Below are 11209 nucleotides of genomic sequence, written 5' to 3'. Positions count from 1 at the left end.
TCCATATAAAAATGTTCTTTATTTAATCAAACTTCAGCTTTTAAGCCTGGGTCACAGGTTCAAAGTTTCCCATTTGACAGCTGTAACTGCACTAACTGGAAAACACACCAAAGGAGACTCAATACAAAGCTAAGAAAGGATTGTTCTTTTTCTTAAAATAGGTGATGATGACGTAATGCAATTGTTTTCCAGAAAACATTCAGGTTATTTATCTCCATCTGCAGAGAGTTTGTTCTACCTGTCACATTACGACTCGTTACAACCATTTGTAAAGCTTATCAAAAGACAGTCATAGTGAATGTACTGAATGCAAAGCTAATCACTACCTAGCAACTCACTCTGTGTTACATTAATTGAACTTCATTAAGAATAGAAAAAAAAACTACCCAGGGATGACAAATAATTTTATGTGGCAGTATGGAATGAGAACAGTGTAAGAAAAATTGAAAACCACATGGATACAATTTTTTTTTAAATCACTTTCTTTTCCCCTTAGATGGCTTTGCAAACAAGGCAGGATCTATCTGGTCTCTAGACAGACCTCTCACAGAAAAAAGCCTTGCTGCTCTTTCCTTTAAAGTGCCTCCACATTTCAGTCCTAGAGACATCAATTCCATCTTCAGTTTATCCAAACCCAGGACTTCCAGTTCAGCAGCAGAGTTGAACACCAGGAGGTCTACAGGTTCCACCTCCTACAAAGAGAAAAACATCCCATCAGACTATCATGATTTATTTCCTGACTGGGTGGGGAGCAACAAGTATAGACAGAATGCTTCATTTTACAGAAGACTTTCAATTAAGATTATCTCAAGCTCCTCATTACTTACTGAAGTCGAACAATGTCTCAATATGCATTATGTTCAATATTCTCATTATTAGCTGTATTTATGCTACCCAGGCAATGTATTACCACATTGTGTACAAGCACACTGAAGCTAGCTAGGAGCCTAATTATAAAACAAGCACATCTTAGCAAGATAATATACCCAAGGGCAGGGTGAACGCTCAAGTGAGCTTTGTACTGGGTGTGCAGCTACGCTGCTACAATTCTACTCCTGGCAGTGCTTCTGCTTGCTAGTTCAAGGCTCACTCTCAGACAAGCACCAGCTGTGCTTAGGCTTGCAATGTACGTAGCCTCCCAAACAGAAGCACTGGTAATTTTAAATTACACAAACCCCACTGAACTTTTAAAATTATTCCACTAAAATTAACACTTTCTACTTGCAATACAGGAATACCAAAGAAGTAAAATTAAAAAGTGGCAGCATTTAATCCTTTAGATGACACTGTTTTCATCCCCAGGGAAGTTAAATATTCCCAAGAAAACTGAATTTTTTAAAAACAACAGCCCACCATCACACCTAGCACTTCGGTAGTTTAACCTTGGCTGCCAGAGGCATGGCAAAGCTCACAGCCCCTTTCTAGCCCAATGTAGGATATGACCAATATACCCCCAGCAGCAGCAGGAAGGAGAACGAAGTTATTTCTAATTCAGTTACACTGCAAATACACAGATACAAAATCACACTCTCTTTTTTAACAAAAGAGTAAGTTTGGAAGTTCAGATGTCATTCTGCCACACAAAATGGATTAAAATTTCATCTTAAAAGGAAATCAGTTTATCTGCAGAATAATCAATGAGAAACCTCTATAGATGGTCTAATCCAAGCCCAGGGTCTTGTCCACAAACGAACATGGCAAACATAGGCTAACTCAAGTGCTGAACTTTACTAACATACTAATAACTAACACTAAAACACTAAAAAAGACACAAAAATTTAAGCTCCTTTTGTTCAATACTTAAAAGCACACATTAGTCTTTCATATGTATCATGCTGGAGTTACCAAAGGGAGCTCAGAGAAAGTAATACCAGCAGTGGGAATGAAACTGCTGTTTTGAACTCGGCAAAAACAAGTAAACCTAGAACAATTAGAACTTTTGTCCTGCTAAGCATACAAAAAAAGACTGATTGCCTCATTACTCCCATCCTATTAAAAAAAAAATAAATAAACCAAGGACTATTTAAAAAATATTTCTACCTGCAAAAACAATCTGCCACAGCATTGGTGGAGTTTCCTGTTCTAGGAATAGACAGGCTTGCAAATACTGAGCTAAAGGTAAACAGTGAATAATGATAAACATCCTGTTTAAAATTGTCAGCTCTAACAGTACAGTAGATGACAACGTTTTAATTTATCAGATTACATCTTTGGTCTTTTTTGAACTTAACAGTATTAAGCTTTTACTTACTAGAATTTAGACACTGGCAGCTGATGATAGGCTTCCTGCTCAAGCTAAAACAAGGCAGAAAATCCAAGCACATCCCTAGCCCAAAAGAAGCCACATTTGTTTTTGCTAGAATAAGCCTAGATTCATTACCCCTAACATTTTTTAATAGTAATATTAAGCAAGGAGCAATGAAGCATGAAGTTCTGGCAGCTTTTACTGCCAAGTATTAGCTGGGCTTTGATCAATTCAGTGGGAAAAGCTACATTCTTGGCTGGAAGACTGATTCAAAGCCTCTTCAGCAAAAGAATCTCAGCCATCCTCCTGTCAATCACCACAGAAAGAACCTCAGGGTCAGACCTGCTCCTAATATGGCTGCGAGGGCTGTGACACCAATCCAGAATGCCACCAGAGGTAATGGTATGACAACAGTACAGACCTGCTTCCACCATGTATATATCAGATGATCAATTTTTAAATCACTCTTCCACCATCCTTTGAAGTTCATATTAATCCCATAATTTATATCAATCACTCTAGTGAAGGAGCTGCTGCTTTCAGACTTCTGATGGTCATTGGAAGAACTGAAGTTTGCACCAGATTAGTAGGGTTTTCTAGACACTAGACTCAAGTCTTGTTACAATAAAAACTAAGAAAGACTGGTCAGCTGATTGGTTTAGGGGGCATCTACTTCAAAAAACTTCCAATTTAAACACTGAGGTCACTTACAAACATTAAGGTAAACATTATATATGAGATCAGTCAAATTGCACAGTATTTGGGAATGTGACAAAAAGTATTGGTAAGTCTCATCCTACAGAAGGATTTTCCTTTTTTCCTCTCAATGAAGAAATCTGGATCAAGAATGTATCCATTCATGAAAGAGAGAAAAAAACAAACAACAAGAGAAGCATGGATCTGAAGAAGGACAACAGTAGATAGCCAAGGGCAAATGCTTCTTAACAGAAACTCTAGACTATTAAAATCTTAATCTTATAAAGTCCTTCCTTGACCTATTCTACTTAGCACTTATCAAGACAATGCTACCATACTACAATTCAACTTTCTCCATGGAGACACTGTTAATCAAGAGCCTCCTTTGGCTGCAGTTTCCATTAATTTGCTACATTCCATTTTCACAAGTCATATGACACATCTTCAGTTCAGCTGTTTTTCCCTTTAACCTTGGGATTTTTTGTGCTCTGAATCAGACTTTGCAGGTTCTATTAATTTCTTAGGAAGAATAGGATTCCAATTCACAGAATCACTTGGAGAAGACCTTCAAGATCATCAAGTCCAACCATTAACCCTACCAAGCCCAGCACTAAGCCATATTCCCAAGCACCACATCGAGATAACTTTTAAATACATCCAGGGACAGTGACTCAACCACCTCCCTGGGCAACATGTTCCAATGTCTGACAACACTTTGAGTGAAAAAGTTCTTCCTAATTTCTAGTCTAAACCTCCCCTGGCAGAGCTTGAGGCCATTTCCTCTTTTTCTATCACCAATTAATTGTGAGAAGAGATCACCACCTACTCCTTTACAATGTGCTTTCAGGTAGTTGTAGAGGGTGATGAGGTCTCCCCTCAGCCTCCTTTTCTTCAGACTATAGAGCCCCAGTTACCTCAGACGCTCCTCATAAGACTTGTTCTCAAGGCCCTTTACCAGTTTCATTGCCCTTCTTTGGACATGCTCCAGCACCTCAATGTCTTTCTTGTAATGAGGTGCCCAAAACTGGACACCTGGGCACACTGCTGGCTCACATTCAGTTACCTATCAATCAGAACCCCCAGGTCCCTTTCTGCTGGACAGCTTTCCAGCCACTATTCCCCCAGCCTGTAGCGCTGCATGGGATTGTTGTGGCCCAAGTGCAGGACTCCACACTTGGCCTTGTTCAACTTCATACAATTGACCTTGGCCCATTGATCTAGTCTATCCAAGTTTCTCTGTAAAGCCCCCTTACCCTCAGGCAGATCAACACTCCCTCCCAACCTGCTGTCATCCGCAAACTTACTGAGGGTGCATTCTATCTCCTCATCAAGATCATCGATGAAAATGTTAAAAAGAAGTGGTCGCAATACTGAGCCCTGAGGAACACCACTTGTGACCACCTGCCAGCTGGACTTAACTCCATTCACCACCACTCTCTGGGCCCAGCCATCCAGCCAGCATTTTACCCACCAGAGTGTACATCCAAGCCATGAGCAGTCAGTTTTTTCATCAGAATGCTACAAGAATCAGTGTCAAATGCTTTACAGAAGCCCAGGTAAACAAGACCCACAGCCTTTCCCTCATTGACCAGGCAGGTCATCTTGTCATAGAAAGAGATCAGGTTCATCAAGCAGGACCTCCCTCTCATAAACCTGTGCTGACTAGACCTGATCGCCTCATTGTTCTGTATATGATGCATAATGGCACTCAAGATGATCTGCTCTGTGACCTTCCATGGCACCAAGTTCAGACTGACAGGTCTATAGTTCCCTGGATCCTCCTTCTGGCCTTTCTTGGGGATGGGTAACACATTTGCTACCCTCCAGTCTACTGAGACCTCCCCAGTTAGCCAGGACTGCTGATAAATTATGGAAAGAGTCTTGGCAAGTGCATCCGCCAACTCCTTCAGTACTCTTGGGTGCAACCCATCTGGCCCCATAGACTGACCATTTCCTCTTGGATTATGAAGGTCTCATTCTGCCACACCTCCCTGTTTTCCAGCTCAGGGGTCTGGGTGTCTAGGAAACAAACTGTTTGACTTCTAAAGACTGAGGCTAAGAAGGCATTTAGTACCTCAGCCTCTTCCTCATCCTTTGTCACTATGTTTCTCCCTGCAGCCAGTAAAGGATGGAGATTCTCCCTAGTCCTCCTTTTGGTATTAATGTATTTATAGAAAGATTTTTTATTGTCTTTGACAGCAGTAGTCAAGTGGAGTTCAAGCTGGGCTTTGGCCCTCCTAATTTTCTCACTGCATTGCCTTAATACATCTCTCTATTCCTCATGAGAGGTCTTTCCACTCTTCCAGAGTCCATAAACTCTCCTTTTCTTCCTAAGCTCCAGCCAAACCTTTCTATCCTACCAGACTGGTCTTCTTCCCCAAAGAAGGTATATTTAAATCATATATATATATGCGTTTTATATATATATATATATATATTTATATTTATATATGGGGTATATATTCCCCTTCTTCAAGCAGGTTTATCTACTGCATTGAAGTCATAGTATATGAGTATCTTCTGCTTTCCTGCAATCCACAAAGGGAAAAGTGACTGAGTAAAGAGCAGCTGAAGAAAAAGATATATCACATTTTGTACTGCTTCATACTTACTGTGCACTGTAACTGGTTCGTCTCCTGTGTCTTAGAGGAAACATTTTCTTGCTCCTCTCCTACAGCTTGGGTTACTTCATTCTTTTCTTGGGCTTCTTCCTTCAAGGGCAATGTCATTTTACTGTTTTCTTCAACTGGAATTTCAGTTTGCCCACTTGTGTGTGTCTCTCCTTGCAGATTTCTTCCAGTACCTTCTAGCTGCTCCAGTGGTTTCTCAGTAGCACTGGTAGCTGGCGTATCCTCTACTGAATCTACAGAGCTGTTTGAACCTTCATTTGAGTTTCCAGCATTGTCATTGTATCTGCTGCCTGATGGACAACTTTCATCAGATGCATAAGGTGAATCACCTTCACTGTCATCCTCACCATCTGAACTGTCTTGATCATCCAATCCTTCCAACCCCAGCCTGGAACAAGCAGTACACTACAGATTAATGTCAACTTATTTTCACTATTTTTTTTTTAATTATTATTTTCACTGTTACTTTCTTTCCAAAATTAATTTCAGAGAGCTGCAGTGAACTAGTCTAGCAGCTAGTTAGGCTGGGTTAGTAAAGGGAAGCTGCTTATGACTGAACAGGACCAAATATCCCCATAAACAGGTATCTCTTTACAGCATTCCCATTACAGAAATATGTGCTATCTATTACTATTCCAAACATCACAGGAATCCTTAATATTTATACCTCATGTCACATTAGGAGAAAAATGCAAGGGAAAAAGTATCTTTTTTTAGTTCATTGTAAATTTAATTTATTAATGAAAAAAAAGACAATGAGAGTTATATAGAATATAACCATATTAGTAGGGTGTCCTGGTTTGACATAGGGGGAAAAAAGGTGTGTATTTTTGCAAACAAAGTTTGACTGCTCAGCTTGGACAGAATTATATGAATGCAGCAAGATTTACTTTCAGTTCTCCAACTGAATCAGTTCCATTTAATTTTACTACTTAAATCTACATCTTTGGTAAGTTGTTGCTTACTTTTATGTACCTAACCTTTCATCCTGTTCAAGGCTTAATACTTTAATATTAAGTATAAAGAGTCATAATACTTACCAAAAACATTTTCTTTTTTGGGATTTTGTTCCATTTTTTACAGATTCACCTGGACGCTTCCGACTGCTGCTGCTTTCTGGTGACACTGTTCTGCTTGAAGAGGCCTGCAATCCTTCAAAACAAAGTTAGAAGTCTACTTCATCTGTACACAGTTCACAAATGTTGTAAAATGGTGCCAATCTTTTAATTTCAGACGCAATTTGAAACACCAGCTGAAAATAATCACTATTTGTTCACATTTATGTAGACTCAAAGTTTCAAAATAAACTCGGTAGCAACAAAAGCTTTCTTACACTGCTCTACTAAGGCACAGAGTCAATCTTTACGTTGGATTCCTGAATTGAACCCTCTTGGGTTCTAAATCTCTTTCAGCCTCAAGTTTCGCTGTCAAGCTGTCAGCAAGGGAACAATCCTGGATATACAAAATAACTAAACAGAACAGTAAGTGAAACAAGGCATTTTGTAGTTGGATTCCATTCCTAGTAAGACCTGTTGATACATTGTAATTTCACTGAAAATTATTACATAATTCTTACAGCTGAACTAGCAACATGACTTTCAGAGAACTTTGCTTTTATTATGAAATGACACTGTAGCACAGCAAGATCAAGCATTACTTGGCTCTGTCTTACACTGTTCCATGCAATTTAAGACAAGCAGTAGCTAAAGAGGAAAAATTAATTCCAATACATTTTACTGGAATTTTAATTTATTTGAATTGAAAGAGTTATTGCTAGCACTTTATTTAATTTTTTAAATTTTCATACAGGACTGAGGTTATAGGGTCTTCTAGTTTGCTTTATTTTTTGAGGAGAGAAAGTAAGATTAAACTTCCAGTACCTTTAAGGACTGAATCTTCTAGTCGTTCAGCCATTTCATGACACTGCTGCTGGTAGTCTGGATTTGTGAAAAAGTGCTTTGGCTCTGCAAGTTTCCGCTGCAGCCTTTCCAAGCGCCTTTGCTCTTTTTCTGCTTCCCGTTCCGCCTGCTGCTTCACCCATTCAGCCATCCTGCAGGTGACAGAACCATGAAAATGAGAGCATTTCCAACACTTTATGTCATATCAGTTTGTTGTTTTGAATATTTACTAAATACTTCTACCACCTGCTAGGATAGCAGACAATGGAAAAAGACAACCAACAATACCCAGGGGAATTACTGAAGGAATACATAGAGACTCTGCTACGGAGAAGAGAGTAAAGTTTATTTTGGAAGCCAGAAACAGCTGTAAGGTCACCAATATCATGGTCTTGCAGCTTCAGAGAGATGAACTGTGAGAATTCCAGATTAGAAATCTAAGACATGCAGGTTGCAGCCCAATCATCTCTATTTTGCAGTAATTATAGTCAGAAGAATCCTGTTGGCTTCCACTCAATTTGTGTTTACGAGTTCACTCTTGCTTTTTTTAGCGTTCAAAATAAAAATCCATTGCTACAATAGCATGTCATTTGAACTCTTTTGTTAAGTACATGATTGGTTTATTTTATACTTCTAGCTTCTAAGAAAATGCCTTACGCTTTTTCATGATTGACATCTCTAAGTCTCCTTCCACTGAGATCTCGGCAAGCCTCTCTATTTGTTGTCTTTTCAATCTGAGCACCAAGCGCTCGCAGCATAGATCCAAACCCTGAGAAAAAAGCAATCAAGAATTAGCTACAGAAACAAATGGAGATAAGCTAGTATACAACAAAATAATTAACTACAGAAAAAGAATACAGTGACTTCCATACTTTCCCTCAATAAAACTGAAATAAAAGGTAAGTTGGAAGTTGCAATATATTGGAGAATTGCTATTGGGTGAAATCCTGAAACACTAAAAAAAAAAAAGGTTTACAGCATTTACCCACTCATCTTGGTTTTGTGCTCCTGACACCACACCAGATGCACTTAGGATTTACTAGAACCTGCACAGCACTTCTAGTGTGAAAGCCTACTTCTGGATTCTCCCAGCAAAATGGCTTGAAACCTTTTTCATCTCAAGATAACATGCTGGGTCCTTTCTAATTTAGCCAGGATGTACCTCCCCCTTAAGACCCGTTAGCCCGCATCAGTCTTCAATGTCCTTTTAAAAATCTAATGAAAAATAAAATTACTTTTTTAGGAGACAGCCCTAATGGCTATATTAAGATGATCATTATGTACAATATTACATTGGAGAGGCCTCCAAAAGAGAGTTCTAAAATGCTCCTCAGCCACTAATTGCTCATAGGATTTCTCGCATTCAGCCCCAGCTTATGTTGTCTCTAGCTGGAGAAAAGACACTTGTTTAACCACCTCAAATAAACACAACACGAGTTAATGTTAATATAATCCTTCAAGCAATTTGAAAGTGACAAGCACAATTTTTTAACTAGAAGCTAAACGTATCTGTGCTTTTTAGTGGCCCAAAAGTACCTTTAAAGACTGTTACAAACAGTGACCAATCCAGATAACCTACCGTATCATGAGGCAGAAGAGGTATTGTGTTCAGCCAGCAAAATCAATTTGGGTTCAGCAAGCAAAACCAATTTCTGCCATTAGTGAGGAAAATTTCTGTAGCACATGAAACTTCTTGAGCTTTACATTCTGAAGAACCCAGACTCAGAAGGAACACCTAGCCAGGTAAGCTCCCAAAAATCAACAGCAATGTATTCACTAACGTCACAACTCTTGAATTAGGCCTGACAATAACATGCTCAGTTCTCTTCTAAACCTGCATGATCTGTATTCCCTTGAGATCCTACAGTAAGTCTTAACAGTTTTGACCTGTTTATTTGCCTGCTTTTATCACACTTTTAAGTAAGAAAGTCAAAATAAAAGGAACACTTCAGAAACCAGACAAAATCATTAAAAATAATTTTAAACTGTCTCCAAGGGCATATCAGTGATACACAGTGAATCACAGAGCACATATCCTCTGTCATCCCAGGATAACTGAAGCTGATGGACAACAGATGAGGAAGAAGCATCAATTGGGAAGGTGAGGGGGGCTAGGAAGGGTTTTGTTTGCATCTCTGAGGAGGGACCTGTCTCTATTTCCCCCTGTCTCTTAGGCCCCCTCCTGCTGACACGAAGAGCGGGGATCCTCCACTTTTTGTAGCAGAAACACAATTTCAACTTTTAAGTCACTTTGGTGCATGTTACAGCTTTCTACTAGTACAGCTAAGCCAAGCACTGGTGCAAAGAGCTATGCAAGCAGAGTTGATAGCTGAACTGTAGCTTCCCTAGGCAACTCTCAGCTTTACAGGCAGACCTTGGTTTCAGCTCACTGACTTTATATATCACAGACACTAAGGTATAACATAAGTTTTTTAACTCGAGAATCTAATCAATAAGAAGCAGTTAAGCAACAAACCTCCTTTTCCACCACAAAGTCTTGGTTCCAGACTATAAACAGCCCCATTCTGCAGGACATCTTCATCATCAACCAGTCGCCCATTACATTTCACATACAAGCTTTCTTCAGGAATATTCTGAAAAACACCAAAATAGAGTCACGTGATTGAGAACGAAACATTCTGAGGAAGTAAATAGTTATGAAATAACGTTTCCTTCCTTCCTATAGAAAAAAAGCTGGAGCACAAACCAACCTTCAGAGCACAGACGGTGCCTATTTTAATTCCTGCTTACTCAAGGATTAAACAGTCTGAACAGGCCTGCGAACGTGAACGGGGGAAAACTGAAGTATTGAAACGCGGTTTTACAAACAAACAAACCACATTTTTTTAGAGGATAGAGAATTTAAGATCGCTATGTTCCCCCTACGCTATATACAAAATAGATACGACAGGGCTCCCTCACAGCAAACTCTCCTGCTCAGCTACGCGACAGCAGCGAGAAGAAGCGCGCCCGCTGCCGCGACAGGCCGGCCGCGGCCCCGCGCCGCACCGCACCGGGGCCGACGGGGCGGGCCTGGCGGGCGAGCGGGGCGCGGGCGAGCGGGGCGCGGGCGGCGACGCGGCCTGCCAGCCCCGCCGCCCCCAGGGAGCCAGCGCACTCGCCCACCCCGCTCTGGGCCCAGGCCTGAGGGGACGCCCGCTCCCTACACCCGCCGTCCGCGTTCCCCGCCCCGCCCACTCACTCACTCACCAGCGCCCGAGCGCGGTCGCGGAGGAGGCCCCGCACGGAGCCCCCGCCGGGCGGCAGCGGCAGCAGCCGCGCCCGCGCGCCCAGCGGCTCCCGCACCAGCAGCGCCATCGCCGCTCCCCCGGGGCAACGGCCGCCGCGCGTGCGCCTGCGGGCCGGGGGGCGGGGCGCGAAGGGAAGGGCAGGGAAGGAAGGGCCGGCGGGAGCGGCGGGGCCTGGGCCCCTTCCTTAGGCGTGTGGCGGCTCTGCCGGTCGCCGGGGCTGCTCACGCCGCACGGGCCTGCGCGCGGCGTCCTGGTGCGTTCCAGGAGCCCGGCGCGGGCGCGGGGTACCTGCCCGGAGGGCGCTGTCCCGAGACGTGTCCCCGCCTCGCAGCGTGCGCGGTGCCAGAAGCCATCTTGGGACGCAGTTCCCGTTTCCAGGCAGGAGCCCTGTCATCCTTGCTCCTTTGGGCCGCTCCGTGCGGCCTGCCCGCTTGCAAAGCCTTTGTGCAGCCGGTCGTACCCGCTCTGCGAGGCTGCAGCAGCAGCAGC

The 11209-nt window shown here is 42.2% G+C and overlaps 1 protein-coding gene across 1 annotated transcript; it reads right to left on the bottom strand.

Moving 5' to 3' along the window:
- SDE2 (SDE2 telomere maintenance homolog) lies at positions 1-10819 on the bottom strand. Its single transcript, XM_051615483.1, has 7 exons — positions 10680-10819; positions 9946-10063; positions 8127-8238; positions 7452-7621; positions 6612-6723; positions 5554-5959; positions 1-692 (listed from the first exon to the last, which is right to left on the bottom strand). Exons 1-7 carry the CDS (start codon positions 10785-10787, stop codon positions 477-479), a joined length of 1242 nt encoding a protein of 413 aa, XP_051471443.1. The 5' UTR covers positions 10788-10819; the 3' UTR covers positions 1-476.
- Between the last annotated feature and the right edge of the window lie 390 nt (positions 10820-11209).

This window comes from Apus apus, chromosome 3, assembly GCF_020740795.1.
Source record: "Apus apus isolate bApuApu2 chromosome 3, bApuApu2.pri.cur, whole genome shotgun sequence".
Classification (NCBI taxonomy): Eukaryota; Metazoa; Chordata; class Aves; order Apodiformes; family Apodidae; genus Apus; species Apus apus.
This window is presented reverse-complemented; position numbering and strand designations above follow the sequence as displayed.

Coding starts and splice junctions, on each gene's coding strand:
- SDE2 (XM_051615483.1), bottom strand. CDS start 10,787: ATGGCGCTGCTGGTGCGGGAGCCGCTGGGCGCGCGGGCGCGGCTGCTG. Junction 8,239..9,945: donor ACTTTGTGGTGGAAAAGGAG/GTTTGTTGCTTA, acceptor CTTTTTTCTCAG/GGTTTGGATCTATGCTGCGA. Junction 5,960..6,611: donor CAAAAAAGAAAATGTTTTTG/GTAAGTATTATG, acceptor TGCTTGTTCCAG/GCTGGGGTTGGAAGGATTGG.